This window comes from Trachemys scripta, chromosome 1 (genome assembly GCF_013100865.1).
Source record: "Trachemys scripta elegans isolate TJP31775 chromosome 1, CAS_Tse_1.0, whole genome shotgun sequence".
Lineage (NCBI taxonomy): Eukaryota > Metazoa > Chordata > Testudines > Emydidae > Trachemys > Trachemys scripta.
In genome coordinates, this window is record NC_048298.1 from 241839534 (window position 1) to 241858007 (window position 18474).

At 38.4% G+C, this 18474-nt stretch overlaps 1 protein-coding gene across 2 annotated transcripts in view; it reads right to left on the reverse strand.

The window, feature by feature from the left end:
• Nucleotides 1-729: 729 nt before the first annotated feature.
• MYO16 (myosin XVI) overlaps nucleotides 730-18474 on the reverse strand; it is a 559391-nt gene continuing 541646 nt past the window's right edge. For both annotated transcript variants that reach the window (XM_034758177.1, XM_034758176.1), the window contains one exon: nucleotides 730-1547. In XM_034758177.1, the coding sequence (XP_034614068.1) occupies nucleotides 1314-1547 (234 nt within the window). In that variant the 3' untranslated portion in view covers nucleotides 730-1313. The remainder of the gene's footprint in view (nucleotides 1548-18474) is intronic.

An 18474-nucleotide genomic window follows, 5' to 3' on the forward strand; every position in this document is an offset into this window, starting at 1 on the left:
AGGCCACCAGGAAGAGTGCCTCACATTAGCTTTAGATAGGCCAAGGACCTAAAGCAAGCAGCCCCTGACAAAATAAGTTTTTTATATATGTGTGTGTTGATATATAAATTATGCCATTTTAATGGCAAATAAATATTTCAGAGACTGCCATACAGTAGCAAACTATTTTCCAGTAGCATGTTATTCTCAGATTAGTATCATTGCTCAGAGAACTCATGTTCTCCAACCAGAATCTCCAATATCTGAGACCATTTTATTACATGAAATCTAAGGTATAAATGAACCATGCTTTGTACCACTATAGGGGCATAATCCTTTAATACACCCATCTCCATGAAGCCTTGTGGCTTAGATCAGTAAATCAAAGTTGTACTTTCATACCTAGTTACTATTATGTATCTTTCCACTGACTCCTTACTTTATACATAATCAGCTATGAATTATAACCAGACTTACAGTTTAAATGAGTACATCATTATTTCACATAACCCAGGAAGAAATAAGTTTTGAGATGAAATTACATATATTCACAGTCCACTCATTCAGAAACAGAGGGGCATAATAAAGAAGCAGAGCTCTCTAATTCTTGAATGTGAACAGCATTAACCATCACTGGCACATTTGCAAGGGTTTTAAGAGCTGACGCTAAGGTTGACATTGCCAGTGCTAGAACACCACCGCAGTGTGGAAACTTTAGGTACATTATTAAGGATAAACCATGAAAAAAAATACCAGTACTGTATTTATTACCTGTATTCTGAAGAAAGAACAACAGCACCAATTGCATAAAGTTGTAAAATACCAGTAATAAACATGTAAATAATTATCATGTTTGCAATTCCAATAAAACACAGACATCTACAAAGAACTATTATATATGTATAGGTAATATAATAAAACCATTCATTGAGATACAAGAAACATCATATTATTGTACTATATAAAACAGCTGTACAGTGTGCACACAAACTTCCCCAATCTCTCCAAATTGTTTGCCAATTACGTCTCCCTATCCTCACTCACTTAACACAGAATTTGTTCATTGTCCATGGGAGAGCAGTAGGTAACTATCTTGTATTTTTAAACTATGTACTTATAGTGCAGTTTGTCTCCATATATAAAAAAGGAAATAAACACACATATATACACACGCACACACACACACAACAGATCTATGTAACTCCTGCTTCCTGTGCTCTTGAATGGATGTTTGTAGAAAATCCTGCATGCATTGCAGGGGCAGAAACCTGCTGACTCTGCAGATTGAAATCATTAGATGGTTTTGCTTCTAATACTCCACAAACAAATTGAAATCACATAGTGGTATCCCAGATCCCTGAAGACAGTCTGTTGCAGGGTGTATCTTCTGCCTTCTTCAGCAGAGTTGGCTTTTTACAGGGAGGTGGGGGAGGAGCTGTGATTCTTTGCTCAGTGTTGTGCAGGATTTTCTGCCAGTCTCCTCTCTCTTCACACAGCTTTCGCCTCCAGTCCAGGAGTTCCTGCAGTGCAGCGCTCTCGTTCTCTGAAAGTCTGAGCTGGTGGATAACCTGTTAATAAGAAGGGAAAGAAAAGAAGAATGCATCTACCGTTAATTATATTGGTAATGTAAAATCATAAAGCTTACACTGGATGCTTTTCAGTACAGGAACTCTTGGCCTGCTGCTAGATCCACCAAGAGATGTAAGTGCCTAACTACCTGCCACTAAGTCCAACATTTATGTGCCACTGAGATCCTCAAAACTTCCACTTAGCTGTAGCCAAACATTGGAGATGCCTAAATTTCTGCCAGTGCACACACCTAACCCTTGGCAGAATTCACAAATTAAGCATTCCCTGCCTATCTTGCTTGCAAGGCCTGATCCAACTAACCTGGATAAAGTGAGGAGTTAGTGGTGCCAGTGCTCCTCCACACCTCTTTTAGAACACTGACCCAGGACGTTAGAGACCAGGTTCAAATCCTCTTGCTGCCTGATTTGGAGCAGGGACTTGAACTCAGATCTTCCATATCCCAGGTGAGTGCTATGCAGTGGGGCTCCCTCACTATCTCCTATTGAAGTTGTTCCACTTTGGGTAAAATATATAAATAGTCATTGGACCAGGCAGAGAAAATGAGGCTGACTCCATAGTCTGGAGTGGAGTTACCAGAGGTTTACATCAGTGGAAATGAGAAGTAGAATCAGGCCTCATGTGTTTTGTTGGTCTGTAAAGCACTCATGCACATACATGGCATTGTACAAATAATGACTTTCAAAATATAGCCATGAATTGGACTCATAATTGATATTGTTATATTGAATGACCCTGTGCTATGAGGTAACCACTCCCCACTCTACAGATTCTATCAATTTTTGCTGAGTACACACACACAGGAGGAGATTAAAAGCTTATCCTCACATCATGAATGGAAATTCTAAAACTCCTTCAATGTGACCAAGCTCAAGTCTTTCTAGATGGTGAGGAGCTGGCTACTGCTCTCATTTCATTGTACTCAACTGAACAGATAGGTGGCACAGAACCTTTACTATACATAAAGCAAACAGTCCTCAGAAGTTTTGATGTATAGAACAGCAAGAGTCCCCCCTTTGACACCCTCCCCCCCCAACAGTTTTAGGCTTAAGGTTACATTTCAATGCATTACTGTTTTGTAGCTCATTGCTACCTAGATGCGATCTTTCACACTGATAAATTCTGGATGCTAAAGTTTTGTTAATCTGTTGTTTTACACCCTTGTGATGCTATTTACTGAGCCTGCTAAAAGGGGGTGAGACGGTATCGGTTGGATTAGATTCAGGTAGCATCAAATATCACCAATCATTCTGGGTAAATTAGTGCCCCAGCCTGATGTGAATCTATAGATCTACAAGTGTGTGTGGAAATGGTAGTTCTTCCTCCCCAAATGGCAAAGCATATCACCGTGGGACAAATTCAGCCTGTTGCAAACAATGTGCAACTCTCTATAAAACCAATGGAGATGCACCCACTTATAGCAAGGGCACCTTGGTATGTAGGGAATGTATTGAGATGATCTACTGGAGGTGAAGGTGATACTCTTCATGCTATATTTGAAATGGGAGAGACACTTGCCATCTCTCTTCTATTCGTAAGAAGTATATGTCTCTCCCAAAGACACTTCTCACCTTAAGCTTTAAAAATAGATATTTTACACTGGAAATAAAAGAAAATCAAACAATTTATAATATAGAAATAGACACGCCTTGGCATCTGCCTCCCAAGAGTGTCCAATTTGAGAGTTACAGAACTCAAGTTTACATCCTGACACAGTGAGAAACTTTGAAAAAACACTGTATACATGAGCCAGCAATACATGCAAAATATTTAGGCCTGTCCACACTGGGAAATGGACCATATTTTTAAGCACTTGTCTTTAAAATGTTATCAGGCGATATATAGCAGCTCTTCTGCAGTCCTGGCCCTCTGAGCTCACAGCAGCTCTTCTACAGTCCTGGCCCCCTGCAGCTGCCCAGGAAGCAGGATTTGCCCCTAATCATAGGTGCCTGAAGAACTACATGTAATCTGCTTAGTTCCTTGGTGATCCGTAATACTACTTGTCATAGATACGTATTAGCCTTATAATCTCTCTCAATCATATTAGGCAGAAATCAGCTATAACTATAATATCAATTTAATCTCAGATTTTACTCAGTCCCAACTCTCGTGAGCATCAGCAAAAGGTTTACTTGTCTATGATCTGTGTAAGGACCTCAGGATTTTGCCTATGCTTCATAACTAGGCTTTGCAGAATTAGATTAACAAAATTTTTGTGATGGGTAATGTTGATGCTTATTTTTAAGCATTTTTAATTTTTAATATATATTTAAATTTTCACAGTTGAGCAAAATTATGGGTTTCAAGCATTCCCCCCCCCCTATTTTTATCTACTTAAATGTTCAGAGTTGTGGGAAATTATGAAGGGTCAGACAATTATTTAGAGACAGTAGACACTGAGATATATAAAGTGAAAGCTTTATAATAGTTTAAACACAAACTGTCAACTAGCATAAGGGTGATCCAGTGGATATAGTGAATTTGGACTTTCAGAAAGCCTTTGACAAGGTCCCTCATCAAAGGCTCTTAAGCAAAGTAGGCAGTCATGGGTTAAGAGAGAAGGTACACTCATGGATCAGTAACTGGTTAAAAGATAGGAAATAAAGGGTAGGAATAAGTGGTCAGTTTTCACAGTGGAGAGAGGTAAATAGAGGGGTCCCCCAAGGATTTGTACTGAGACCAGTGCTGTTCAACATATTCATAAATGATCTGGGAAAAGGGATAAACAGTGAGGTGGCAAAATTTCTCAAGATAGTTTAGGCCAAAACTGACTATAAAGAGTTACAAAGGAATCTCACAAAACTGGGTGACTGGACAATAAAATGGCAGAAATTCAGTGTTGATAATGCACATTGGAAAAACAAAATCCCAACTATACATACAAAATGATGGGGTCTAAATTAGCTGTTACCTTACAAGAAAGAGTTCTGGGAGTCACTGTAGAAAGTTTCCTGAAAATATCTGCTCAATGTGCAGCAGCAGTCAAACAAGCTAACACAATATTAAGAATCATTAGGAAAGGGATAGATAATAAAATAGAAAATATTGCTGTGCCACCATATAAATCCATATTATGCCCACACCTTGAATACTGCATGCTGTTGTGGTCACCCCATCTCAAAAAAGATATACTAGAATTGGAAAAAGTACAGAGAAATGCAATAAAAATGATTAGGGATATGGAACAGCTTCCATATGAGGAGAGATTAAAAAAACTGGGACTATTCATTTTAGAAAAGAGACAACTAAGGGGCGATGTGATAGAAGTCTATACAATCATAAACGGTGTGGGAAAAGTGAATAAGGAAGTGTTATTTACAACTTCACGTAACACACGAACCAGAGGTCACCCAATGCAATTAACAAGCAGCAGGTTTAAAACAGACATAAGAAAGTACTTTTTCACACAACGCACAGTCAACCTGTGGAACTCATTGCCAGGGGATATTGTGAAGGCCAAAAGTATAAGTGGATTACAAAAAAAAATCAGATAAGTTCATGGATGATAGACCCATCAATGGCAATCCGCAACCCCATGCTTTGGGTGTCCCTAAACCTCTGACTCCTAGAAACTGGGACTGGACAACAGGGGATGAATCACTCAATAAATTGCCTGATTCTGTTCAGTCCCACTGAACAGTGGCCATGGCCACTGTCAGAAGATAGGATACTTGGCTAAGTGGACCATTGGTCCGACCCAGAATGGCCATTCTTATCATCTTCTGTTCTAACATCATATGTCAAAATATACAAAGTAAATATCCTTAAATTAAACTCTAATAAGTTCTTGGCAGCATTTTTCTTTGCCTATTTGTAAATTTCAATTATTACCTAAGGACATATTCTTTTAATCTGTTTGTGTGTGTTCGGTGAAATCAACGTTTACCAACATTTACTGACAAAAATCTAAGCCTTCCAAGTCTATTCATAACGTTCTGGGGAAAAAAAGCAAACAACTACCTGGCTAAAGAGGAGCTTTCAACAATTTTTTTTTTAAAGTTATGCCCTATCCATGCTGGAAGACACTAGCCAGAACAGCAAAGTTACCCGAATTAACTAGAGGACTTTTTAGATAACACTATAAACTCAATAAACTTTTTGTCTCAGTGTTACAGAGACTACACCTTCCTCCACTGTCACATACTCCAGAAAACCAGCTAAAGATTGAATCCAGATAATTTACTGGAAAATAAAATGCTCAACATATATTGTTAAAAGGATATTGCCAACCCTTTGAGATACCCAAATTTACCTTCCATTTTCTGTGGGGATGGGTATATTGGGAGAAAAGAAGCACATCTGGAACTTGATGTAGGTCAGGGGTTGGCAACCTTTGGCACACGGTTTATTTACCTGCTGCGTCCGCAGGTTTGGCCGATCGTGGCTCCCACTGGCTGCGGTTCGCCGTTCCGGCCAATGGGGGGCTATGGGAAGCGGCGCGGGCCGAAGGATGTGCTGGCCGCAGCTTCCCGCAGTCCCCATTGGCCTGGAGCGGCAAACAACGGCCAGTGGGAGCTGCGAATGGCCGAACCTGCGGACGCGGCAGGTAAACAAACTGGCTTGGCCCGCCAGGGTGCTTACCCTGGCGAGCCGCATGCCAGAGGTTGCCGACCCCTGGTGTAGGTCATATAGATGCAGGAGTTGGTATCACTGTAGCACAAGATTGGAAGTGATATTCACATAAGGGCTAATTCCTATTGACGTTGATGGGCTTTGGATCATGGTCAAAACCCAAATTGACAAGACAGGGTACATTTTATTTTTTTTACTGTTACCATTCATATCTCTGAAGACAATAACAAGCAATTCTGCTATATCACATAAGGTCCCATTTTAAGGACTGAGGAAGGTAAAGAGGGCCCAAAGGCTTTTAGACCAGTGTTGAGCATAATACTCTGACAGGTGCTAATACATTTGAAGAGGAAGTTGAATTAGAATGTCAGCTAAAAGCTTTCATTTAAAGAGCTTCAATAAATAAATAAAGTTGTACATAAATGGTGAGAGTTAAATGTATTTAATGTCAAAACAGATCCTTTAAAAACTCCTCCTAAGGTGCTATCAGGTGTGTTAAATTATTACATTTTATGGCATTACTTTAATGAAATAGTAAGGAATTTTCATCTTTGAAAGATACATAGAAGTGTTTGAACTGAGAAGGCTTTGTTGCTATTCTGTAACTGAGAAACAAAGGCACACAGGTGCAGGGTGAAAAGTAAGTACAATCTGACTGCACAAAGAAATTGACAAATGCATCCTATTTATAGCATGTAGAAACTGTGAAAGCTTTATGATACTGGCACCACTTGTGCGTGTTGTAGTTAACATTGTGTCAGCATTTTCATTATACACCCCATTTTTCATTTTACAATGGACATAAAAATTTGGTCCAGGTTTCAAATGGATATACATCTTTTTTATTTTATTTTTTTGTTAACCAGAACTGAAAAAAAATCTGTTTGGCCATTTAAAAATTGTACACGTATCTTTTTCAAATCTTTTTTTATTTGTTTTTATTTTTATTTGTATTAACCATTGGGAGACTGAAACATGTATACATACACCCTTCTAAATAACCATTTGGCTAGTAGTCGGGAAAGTATTAGTATTTTAACGTGTATAGACAAACAAGTAATGCAACAAGAAGTGAGGAAAATACACAAGAAACATTAAATCTTTATATGGGTTCATTAATATACTTAGATTTGGGTGAACAACTAAGAGACTAATCTAGTGGATACATTTTCCTCTTTTCTGTTCATGAATTGACTTATGAAAAGCTAACAATTTTCTCAAGTTTATTCATTATATAGAGAGATTTACTGAACCATTTCTGTGAATGATTCTTAGTCTGTAGCATAATATTAAAAATGCAAGCTGTGCTTCTCAGTGATGACAGAATACATATTTTGCTAAGGACAAGCAGAAGAGGACATAGGGAATGGGTAAGACTTTATTATTGTATATAAGTATAGAGCTTGTCATGAAAATTGAACTGAGAAAGCCTGGCGTATCTATTGGCAGGAGAGAGACTTTACCAAGTTTAGACTGGGATTTTAAACAGGACCTAAGGAGTTAAGCACCCAACTCCCATTGAAACTCAATGCTCAATGGGAGTTTGGCAACCTAGATTCTCGGGCCCTTTGAAAACCTACTTTGCATTTTCACAGAGAGAGCTGGGAGTTGAGAGTGGGGATGTGGGGGGAGGGGCGAGGGAGGGGAGGGGGGGAGAGGAAAGGTAGAGGAAGAGGAAAACAAGGATGCCTATAGGCCTGGAGGGGAGCAGGGCTGTGTTTGTGGAAGGGGACTGTGTTAAGGAGACAAATGGTACATGAAGAGTGAGATCTGGGTGAAGGATTCCCAGTCCCTGAGTCCCAATCTTTTTGTCCATTAAAACTCTCCCTTCACTCCTGAACTCAGTTCCCTTGGCAGTGCTGCTTCCCTGTACAGTGAAGCCAAGATGGTAGTGCCATGAAGACCCTTTCAAGCATTCATGCCCAAACTAGCATGCAGCCCAACAACTTTTAAGAAGCAGTGATAGCTGTGGCCAAGTCATCCACCAATGAGAAATCTTAACACAAGTCCAGTCTCTCTTATCTCACCGACTCACTACAACCAATAGAATTGTAGCACGCAAAGTAGATGTGGAGGAAGGGTGATGAGTGACTGTGTTCCTATGACAGCAAAAAGGCCTTAATTAAGAATGACCAGAACTAGTGACTTGGTTCTGTCTATCTATAATCATGACTAGCAATTATAACAACACTTGATAATTTATCTTAATTATAATCTTCAAATGGTAGTCTACACACAAGATTTTAGTGAGTTTTAACTATGTGAAAGATTCTGTTATTCTATCATTAAGATCATTTGGAACAAAACAAAAATAATAAAGGTGCCACAGAGGGCAAACATTTTTAAAGGACCCATTTAAAATTAATTTTAACTCAAAGTAATTTATAGATGTACATGTAAATGATCAGATACTTGATTCTGTAATCAAAGATCAAGTGCTTTAATATTAGGGATAAGTTTTATTATCCATATATAACAAAGAGGTTGAATCCCTGCTTTAAGTTTCAAACTCAATGCAGCCTTAACTATAAACCCATGGCCAGTGCCTCCATAATAAACATAAATGTCTATTAAGTTCAATTTTGTTCATTTATGTAATTCTGTTTCTTTAAAATTCATTTAACAAAATTCAGGTTTTTTTGGGTCACTCTCTCTTTGGAAGAATTCAGTTTTTGTTAAATAATTCACACAGTATGTAAATCAATTTGTTGGTCATTTGTCATTGTACTGTTTTTTCTATTGACTATTCACCTGAAGGAGGCATTTAATGACATTTATGGAAATTAAAACAGACAAATAATTCTACGTGCTCAAATAATAACAGCTCAGTACTCTGAAATGCAAATTTAATTTCAGTAATTTTTGTATGGGGCTAGTAAAATTCATTAATTAACATACATAACCATTACAGAAACTGGCATATTTGCCACAGTGTAGTTTCTGTGGTAAATATTGACTGTAAAACTGTGCTCCATAGACATTTGTATAAAGTAACTACCACTTATTTTGCTTCTGTAAATATATTGCCGATTATGTTCATGTAATGACTTTATCTACCACGGTGTTGCTTTAAACTAACCATCAGCAGATTCTGGCAATTACCATAGTTTTGTTCTTCCTCCATGAGTATTTTACATTATTAATAAAGTCAAACTCACATAATGGAAGCCACAAGGGAGATTAAATAGCAGAAGTATCTAAGGGTGGCTTTTTTTTCCTCCTTACAATCTGATTAGTTTTTAAAGCTACTCACAAAAGAAACTTAACATGCTTTATAGTAAGAAATTATAATTAGCTCTTAAAAAGCTGAATTGCCCTGACAGAGATTTCCTAGATTTAAAGCAAGAAGGGACCACTGCAACCATCTAGTCTGACTTCCTGAGTAACACAGGCCATAGGATTTCACTCAGTAATTCCTGCAGAAATTATTATTCCTAAAGGAATTATTCTCCCTACTATGTAAGTGATTACTAGTGAGCTGAATAACTTGTGGTTTAATCTTGCATGTCATGCCTCTCTCTCACAAGCACCTGTTTCCAAACTCCTCCTCCTTCACCATCCTCCAATTCCCCTCCTTAGGGTATGTCTACATGGCAATTAGACACCTGCGGCTGGCCCGTGCCAGCTGACTTGAATCCATGGGGTTTGGACAAAGGGGCTGTTTACTTACGATCAGGCTTAGGCTGCAGCCTGAGCTCTGGGACCCTCCCACCTCGCAGGGTCCTAGAGTCTGTGCTGTAGCCCAAGTCTGAACGTCTACACAGCAATTAAACAGACCCTTAGCCTGAGCCCTGCGAGCCCGAGTCAGCTGGCACAGCCAGCCACGGGTTTTTAATTGCAGCATAGACATACCCTTAGTGCCCCGAATCTCTCTCCAACTGCCAGATCTGCCTGCAAACCTCATGTGTGTCCTGATCTGACTAAATCCAGGCTGTAATACTCTCCCGTCTGTTATCTATACTTGACCTCCTTTCAATTGCTCATAGTTCTTGGTTTCGAACTCTTTTCTCCAGATACATTTCCCCAAATCCTCCTCCAGCTGACAAATCCTTCTGCTATCTACTTTTAGAAACCCAATCTCAGCCTTAGCTGTGGAACCCACTGCAACCTCTCCAAGAACTAGAAATTGTCTTTCTTGCCCAGGTGTCACTAACCTGGAAAATAGGAACCAGACTATGGGTTAAATAAATAAAAAAACCTGCATTTAAAGTTAAATAGAAGTAAAAAATCCTCCTCCCCCCCCAAAGATAACAAGAGTATGTTAAAATCCCCGTTAAATAAATCAAATCAATATGTTAATCTGTGTTTCACTGGGAACCCACCATTGGTAATTTAAGATCACAGCGGGAAGCAGAGATCAGCTATGATAAATGAGTTTACATGTTTCTACATTCCATTTCAAATAGAAGTGTGCCACTGGGACCCAAGCTGAATCATAGAATTCTCTTGTGAATTTTGGGACATGCATTTTTTAAACACTGTCCCCTTGGACTCAGTAACTTGATATTGGATCTGCATCAGAGAAGTGATCTAAGTTAATCATTCCCACAAACTGATGATGACTTTCAATGGTTTCATTGGAACAACATATTTCGTAATATACAAGATTCCTCATAATTTAAAATCATAAATGATAAATTTATTTATTGAAAAGGCATGAATAACTGCCAAATGCTTGAGGCCAGATACTTACGCTGGTATAAATCTGGAATAATTTTGGAAGGGTCATTGGAGTTATACCAGTTTAACTCCAACGTGAGAGGAGAATCGGGGCATAATTAATACAGACTGTATTCACCTTCTTGTGAATGAGAGCAAAATCTGTCCCTTTATGTTTAAATTGCATGTTATCAAATCACATAAGAATGTTTTCTGCCATTATTTTCATACACCAGACATACTCAGCTAGATTTAGAAGAAATACTGTATAAATCACTATCACAGGAAGTCATAACATAGCTGGATATTTAAAAGCACTGAATAATCTTCTGAACAGTAACAAACTTCCTATTTATGCAGTCTAAAATAAGGATAACAAGATGATATACTTCTGAGAATAAGTGATTGCTGTAAGGAGCAGGAAGGAATACTACCATACATGAACACCATTTCATAGATGTCTGGGTGCATTATGGCAAGTTTCTCTTTCTTTTCAAGCACCAAGTATTGGTCACTACTAGAGGCCAGTTCCAACACGGCAAATCCCATGTCCTGTCCTAATTTCAGAAATTAACCATTCTCCCCTGCTTCCAGCTGTTATGGCCTTGGGTCTGATTCAACTCCCATCCACGTTAATAAAAAGACTCTCTTTGACATCAGTGAGTATTGGATCAGATCCCTTGTCACTAGTGAAATTATCAATGAATGATCAAATGTTCAAATATCAATGAATGATCCAAATATTTTATTTTAAATAGATTTGTATATATATTTTAAAAAGTGTACTTTTAAGCATAAATTGGTCTCTGACTAGTGAAAGCACACAATAAGATTGTTTGCTCAAAGTGGATTTGGTCAACCGTAGTACAGCGAGTGGCGACTCTTACTGCATCAAAAACTCACAGATAAAGTGAGTTGGCATCTGTTGTTTGGTATAAAAGAAATAATCAAGACTCTGGTGTCAAAAGTTTTCAGACAAGAGATGTTTCACAGGAACACAATTAGTAAAAATATAAATTTAAGACAAAGCCTCTCTACCAGTACAATTTTATGTCAAGTTGTATCTTCTAACAATTTTACACAATAAAGAGTCTCTATTTCATTTTCTTACTGGTACTTTGGAAGTGTTAAAACTTTAATATGGAAGTACGTTTGTTCTTTTTTATGGATAAAATTTATTTGACTAAACAACTAGGTAACTAGCTTGATTTATTTTGGAAAACAACATAATTTTGCTTTTGAAGAAAACGTGTTTGAATTTCTTTTTTCATCCTTTTCTGGACTGTATTGCTTTAATGTTAATCTCTCTCTCTGTAACTACTACTCAGTTAATTCCTTCTATACTGGGACTAAAATGAGTAGTGAAAGCATTCAGCATCATGAGGGATCAAACTCTAAATCATAAAATAATTTTAATATTAATAATTTTCTTGTTCTGGCTGTGTTCACACCATGTCTGATCTCAAGAGGCTCTGCAATTCCAATGAACTCAGTGACAGACGGATCCGATTTTTCAGTCATTTGTCTGTATACTTTTTGCATTACATCCATGATGGATAATAAAAATATACTAATCAATTTCACTAGTTGGCTTCACTTTTTTTTGTTCTCATTTGTTAGCAGGAGGCTACCACGTTGCCTTAAATATTTTATTGGAAAATTGGATAAAAAAAGCACAGAATGTATCGTTAACACAAGCACACACACACACACACTTTTGGAAACAGGCACTGAAAAGCAATTGAGAATGATAACATCATATTGACCAAATGACCTCTAAGGTATAAAAAGGGTGCATGCCCTATACAGGTTGCAGCATATTCCCCTATATGTGCCATGTCATGGCTCCCTCTTATTTCCTTTTGGGCACTACATGTCCCCAAGGGAGTATGGATGGAGCAGTCTCTCTGAAACCAGGATATGCAGTTCTTCCTGGCCCTTATGTGGGTTGCAGAAGGTAGGAGGATGGAGAGGAAATAAAAAAACTTCTTGGGCATCTCTCCCCTACTCTACACCCGTGTAAGTGCAGGGTGCAATCTGGCTCAAAGTAAATACTCATAATTGTCACCTGTATATGTTCTTGCTCTTTCTGATTAACTTTATCTTCCACATCCCAGTCCAACATAAACCCATTCCCTGCCCTATGGTGCCCTTTACAAAGAACATTCGTAGTTTGGAATATAAACCACAACATCCAAGATGTCAGAAGAAATTTTAACTATCCAAGTCATGGATAGCATTCATTTTTTCATTCTAGAACATTTATGTTACATCTGGGGTGATACAGAGTTCATTTGTGACATGTGAGGATAATAGAAATTCAAGCCACTGAAAAGGTGGTGTTGCTTTTGACATATTTCCTCTTTATTTCTCAGGTAAAAGGGCTGGTGTATGGCTATGTGGGCCCATCATATAGTGTCAAGCAGGACAGCTTGTAGCCTATGGGTACAGGTATTGTCTAGGTCTGGCATAGGTATAGGCTGTAAAGCAATGAGGATAGAGGCCACAGGCAATAGCTTAGCCAAACTAATCAAGGCATGAGAAGCCTTAGCATAAGCAGCTAACTCGGCATAACCCTAGATCATAAGATAGGGCAAGATAGAATGCTGTAATGACTAAACTGCTGATAGGTAACCACAAAATGCTAGTTTATACCAGCTTGAAATATTTTAAAATTAGGAACATCAGCAGATGTCCGACCACAAGAATACCATGGCAACTAATTGACGTCGATGCTATCTATGGGAGAAGGGTACCTGAGGGTAAGGAAATACAAAAAAAGACAAGGGGATGAAACCCCCTACTGAATAATGCATTAAGCATAGTGACATCAGCGTAACATTATAAAAGTTGTATCCCGGCCTGTGTGCCTTAGGAGATATAACTCTTGGGAGCTGCCAGAATGATGGTGACGAGGAAGAAGAGGATGATGATGAAAATAATGACTACCACTCCAGGTACTTCTGTGGTGAGTATATGGATGGTCAAATGCTCATTCTGTCTTATTTCTATCTATCTTGCTGGGTCGGAGTATTTGTAACTTTGCTAACACTGTTAATAAAACTATTACAAATATAGAAGGATTTCCTAAGTGTGAGTTTTGCAACCCTGCACGTCAGGGTTCCCAACTGAACAATAATTCTAATAAGACTGGGCCTTATTTTGGGATAAGAACCTACCAAAGCTCAGAGTCTTAACTGGGAATTCTTGAGTAATCAATATAAACAATACACAATCAATAGATCAGGCCAAAAGTGCCACTGATTCAATGGAGCATCACTGAGGATCTGGCTCCTGATATAAAGGAACATAGTTTTCAAAAGGATAATTTTTAGGATGCTTTTTTGCACCTATATTTTACACCTACAGTCTCATCCTACAACCCAATTTCTGGGTGCAGATCAGGTACTCGGTGGGGCAAGTACTCAAACTGGGTTCCGCAATTAATTTTTGCAGGGGTAAATGGTATCTGCAAGAATGGAGGCTGGTGTTCAGCCCTTTTGAACCTTTATCTCATAATGACATATCAATGTGTCCATGACCACAATAACCTAGATCATTAGACCCAGAGAGCTTCCATACAGAGTGAAAGTCTTTTCAGTGGTCAAACAATGCCACTGTGTTGTGTGTGTGGGGGGGGGGGGGGGGGGGGAAGTGATGTGTAAATTCCAGGAATATTAGGGCTGTGATGAGCCCAGCAATAAAACCAGAAGATCCAAGTCTATATTTATTTGTATGATTGCCTGACCAGGTACGAAGAATATCAGAAAGAGGGAAAGCATGTGACAATTACAAAAATGTTGGGCCAAATTGTTCTTGACTCTTAGGGAAAAAAATCGAGTTGATAATGGAGAATTATTACTTACTATGAGTTATAAGTATAAAAGCTAACATGCTCATTGAATTAAATGAAAATGAGTAGTTTGACTAGAAGTTATGTCTGGTGGCTTAAACCAAGATATTGTAAGAATGTCTAGTCAATGTGTACTCTGTAGCCAGGAGCCAGTTCCATGAGGTGCATATTCTTTCTTACCACAGCTCATGAACTCGGCCTACTGAAAAAACAATGCTATGGTCGATGTGATATTCCCAAACAATTGAAACATGGATTTCCTGCAATTTGTTGAGGTCTTGCTGTATGCAGCAACTTCTGTTGTCTTCCTGTCTGTGATTAGGGCCCTCCTCCCTTCACATGAGGTGTCCTCGCAAATCTATCACGTTTCTCACGGTGAACCCAAACACCAATGCAATATACATTGCTCCTTCCAGGTTATGGTCCTTTCTCAGCCACTTTACTCAAAGCTGGATTTTTGATACCAATATAAAATGGTCCTATCCTAAGGGCCTCCTGCAAGTGGTCACCAAAATGTCAGTGTGTGGACATAATATCAGATAAACAGTTTCCTTCTTGTTTCTGCTGGGGTAAAACTTATCCCAGCTAGAATATTTGTTTGGGTATGTAGTGATTTTTTAAAACGTCAGCAATGTGCTCATAGTTCCTATTACCCAGTTCTTGAGGGAAATATATTTTTCAGGACAACAACTGTCTTGTTTCTCTATCAGAGTAAGGTAAATGGATCATTTCCTGCAAATGACTTCAATGTAAATGGCATAAAAATACTGTACAGCAACTTAAAAATCCTTATCTCTTCAAAGTGGAATTCATTCATTTTTTCATTGCCATTTATTCATTTTTTAAACCTTTCTTTTTCTTCTTTTCTTTTTAACTGGATGCTTCTTCCTTGCTACTTAATTGATCACTTCCATCTTGTTGTTTCAAAGAAACCCTTGAAAGGTAACACAACTAAATGGACCCCATTTTCATTCCCATTGATTTTCTTGTTATGTCATCAAAATCCAATCAGACACTTTAATTTAGCTACAATCCATAACCTGTGTGTCATCTTTGACTTTGACATTTCTCTAGGTCCACATATCCAGGCTATGTGTAAATCTTGCTGAGTCTTTCTTTATAACATCTCTCATCATCTCGTGTCTCTGTTACTAGACTGGTTAGGAACTACGAGGAAAGGGATAGATAATAAGATAGAAAATATCATAATGCCACTACATAAATTCATGGTAAACCCACACCTTGAATACTGTGTGCAGTTCAGGTCACCCCATCTCAAAAAAAGATATATTAGAATTGGAAAGGCAATAAAGGCAGAGAAGGGCAACAAAAATGATCAGGGGTATGGAACAGCTTTCATACGAGGTGGGATTAGAAAGACTGGGACTGTTCATTTTAGAAAAGAGATGCCTAAGTGGGTATATGATAGAGGTCTATAAAATCATGAACATTGTGGAGAAAGTGAATAGGGAAGTGTTATTTACCCCTTCACATAACGTACAAACTAGGGGTCACCTGATGAAATTCTAGGCAGCAGATTCAAAACAAATGTAAGGAACTACATCTTCACACAGTGCATAATCAACCTGTGGAACTCATTGCCACAGGATGTTGTGATGTCCAAAAGTATAAGTGGGTTCAAAAAAAGAATTAGATAAGCTCATGAAGGATAGGTCCATCAATGGCTGTGAGCCAAGATGATCAGGGACGCAACACCATACTCTGAGTGTCCCTAAGCTTCTAACTGCCAGAAGCTGGGACTGGATGGCAGGGGACTTATCACTTGATAAATTGCCCTCTTCTGTTCATTTCCTCGAAAGCATCTAGCATTGGCCACTATTGGAAGATAGGATACTAGGTTAGATGGACCATTGTTCTGACCAAATATGGCCATTTTTATGTCTTTCTCTTTGGCCTTGACAAATCCAATCTTGCCCTGATCATATCCATTCAGAATTCTGCTGCAAAGATCATTTTCCTAGCCCATTGCTTTGACTATGTTACCCCTTTCTTTGAATTCCTGCACTGGCTCCCCCTTCTCCACTGCATCAAACTGCTTGTATTCACTTTCAAGGCCAATCCTTACCCTGCCTATCGTCTCTCATTCACTGCTGATGCTTACCTCTAATCGGTTCATAATGCCTTCCTTCACTGCTCACTTAGTAAATTTCCAAATAAGACCCTATATGCTTTCTCCCATGCTACTCCACACACTTTTGGGAGGAACTCCCCATCAATGTCCACACAGCTACCTCATTAGCCACCTTTAAAGCCTGCCTCAAAATTCTTCTTTGCCTATAAACAATTTGACAATAGTTAGGTTGCTGGTGTGCAGAGACTCTTACATACCATGCTGACAAATACGGTTTCAGTGTTTACTTGTACATCCCCATCTGTTTGTATCCATTTGCTGTCCCTTGTCTTATACTTAGATTGTAAGCTCCTTGGGGCAGGGACGGTTTTTTTGCTCTGTGTTTGTACAGCACCTAGCATAAGGGGTCCTAGCCCATGACTAGGACTCCTAGGCCCTACAGGAATTAAAATAAATAATAATAATAATAATAATAATAATGACAGAAGGAGAAGAATAAGAATAACAAGAAGGAGAAGAAGAAGAAGAAATAATTCAAGTTTGCCTCCGTTGTCTGCAATGCATTTCTACATAATGGACTGGATCAAAAGCTTAGACTCAAACACTGAATTTTGGATTCAGTGTTTGTGTGGATGAGTGCCCTCTTCGCCAACACACCATGGATTGAACCTGGCAAACTCCAGAGCTAAAATATACAGCCTGAGCTAAAGCTCTGTAACTGGCGACTGTAGCACCTCACATCCTCTGTGGATGAGCACAGAAGGGGCCCTGTAACTCATACTCACCAGTGGGTTACATTTACAACATATTTGGACTGAATTTTGCACTTTTGTCCAACTCTGCATATAAACACAGAGTGTAGCTAGTACTGCATGGATATATGAGGAGAGAAGAAGGCAGAAGTAGTCTTCACTACCTTCCCATCAGCAAAACCACAATTCCACTCGCTGAATGTGAGGATAAGAAGATTTAAGCACTGGAAAGTGCAGAACTTTCTCTATTAAAGGACGTAGCAGTTGTTGCGTAATGGTCATGACATTTCCCATGATGTGTGTACACCATTGATTCAGATATAACATAACTCTGCCTTATTTAACTCTATGAAGCCTTTTGCAATATATTTTTGTCTGAAAAGCCTGATAAGAAATAAAGTTATAGTATGTTATAACTCTTCATTTTTGTCCGGGTGTGAGATTACAAAAAGATTTCTTTGCAATTACTGTCAAAACAACAAACTTGAAAACAATTTATGGTATTTCTCGATTCAGATCAATGATATATAGGGTATTATATGACATCTCTTGGATGTTGTACGTCTATAAAGGTGTTAGTGATTTTTTTTATTAAAGACTAGACTTGCTCGATTGCCACATTTTTCTTCAAAGATGATCAAAGACTTCTGCCAGCTAATGGTTGAACATGACAGACATTAATAATGAATTTTAGAGCCATTTAGAGCAGTGATAACAGGCTAAGGGTAACAACTCACAGCAGTATCCAGGATTAATTTTTTTTAACTTCTGAACATTCAACAAAAAGAAGTGATTGACAACAAATATTAAATCAAGTATGAACAAATAGGGCCCTGGAAACTTCACTGAATATGCAGTTCTTTCTGAGAGGATAGACTGCTGAAACAATAAGATTTCACCAAATAAGAACTATGGCTTAAGCTCTAATGAAACAATAAATACATTCTTAACAAATGTGAAAATATGTTTTCCCATTTTTC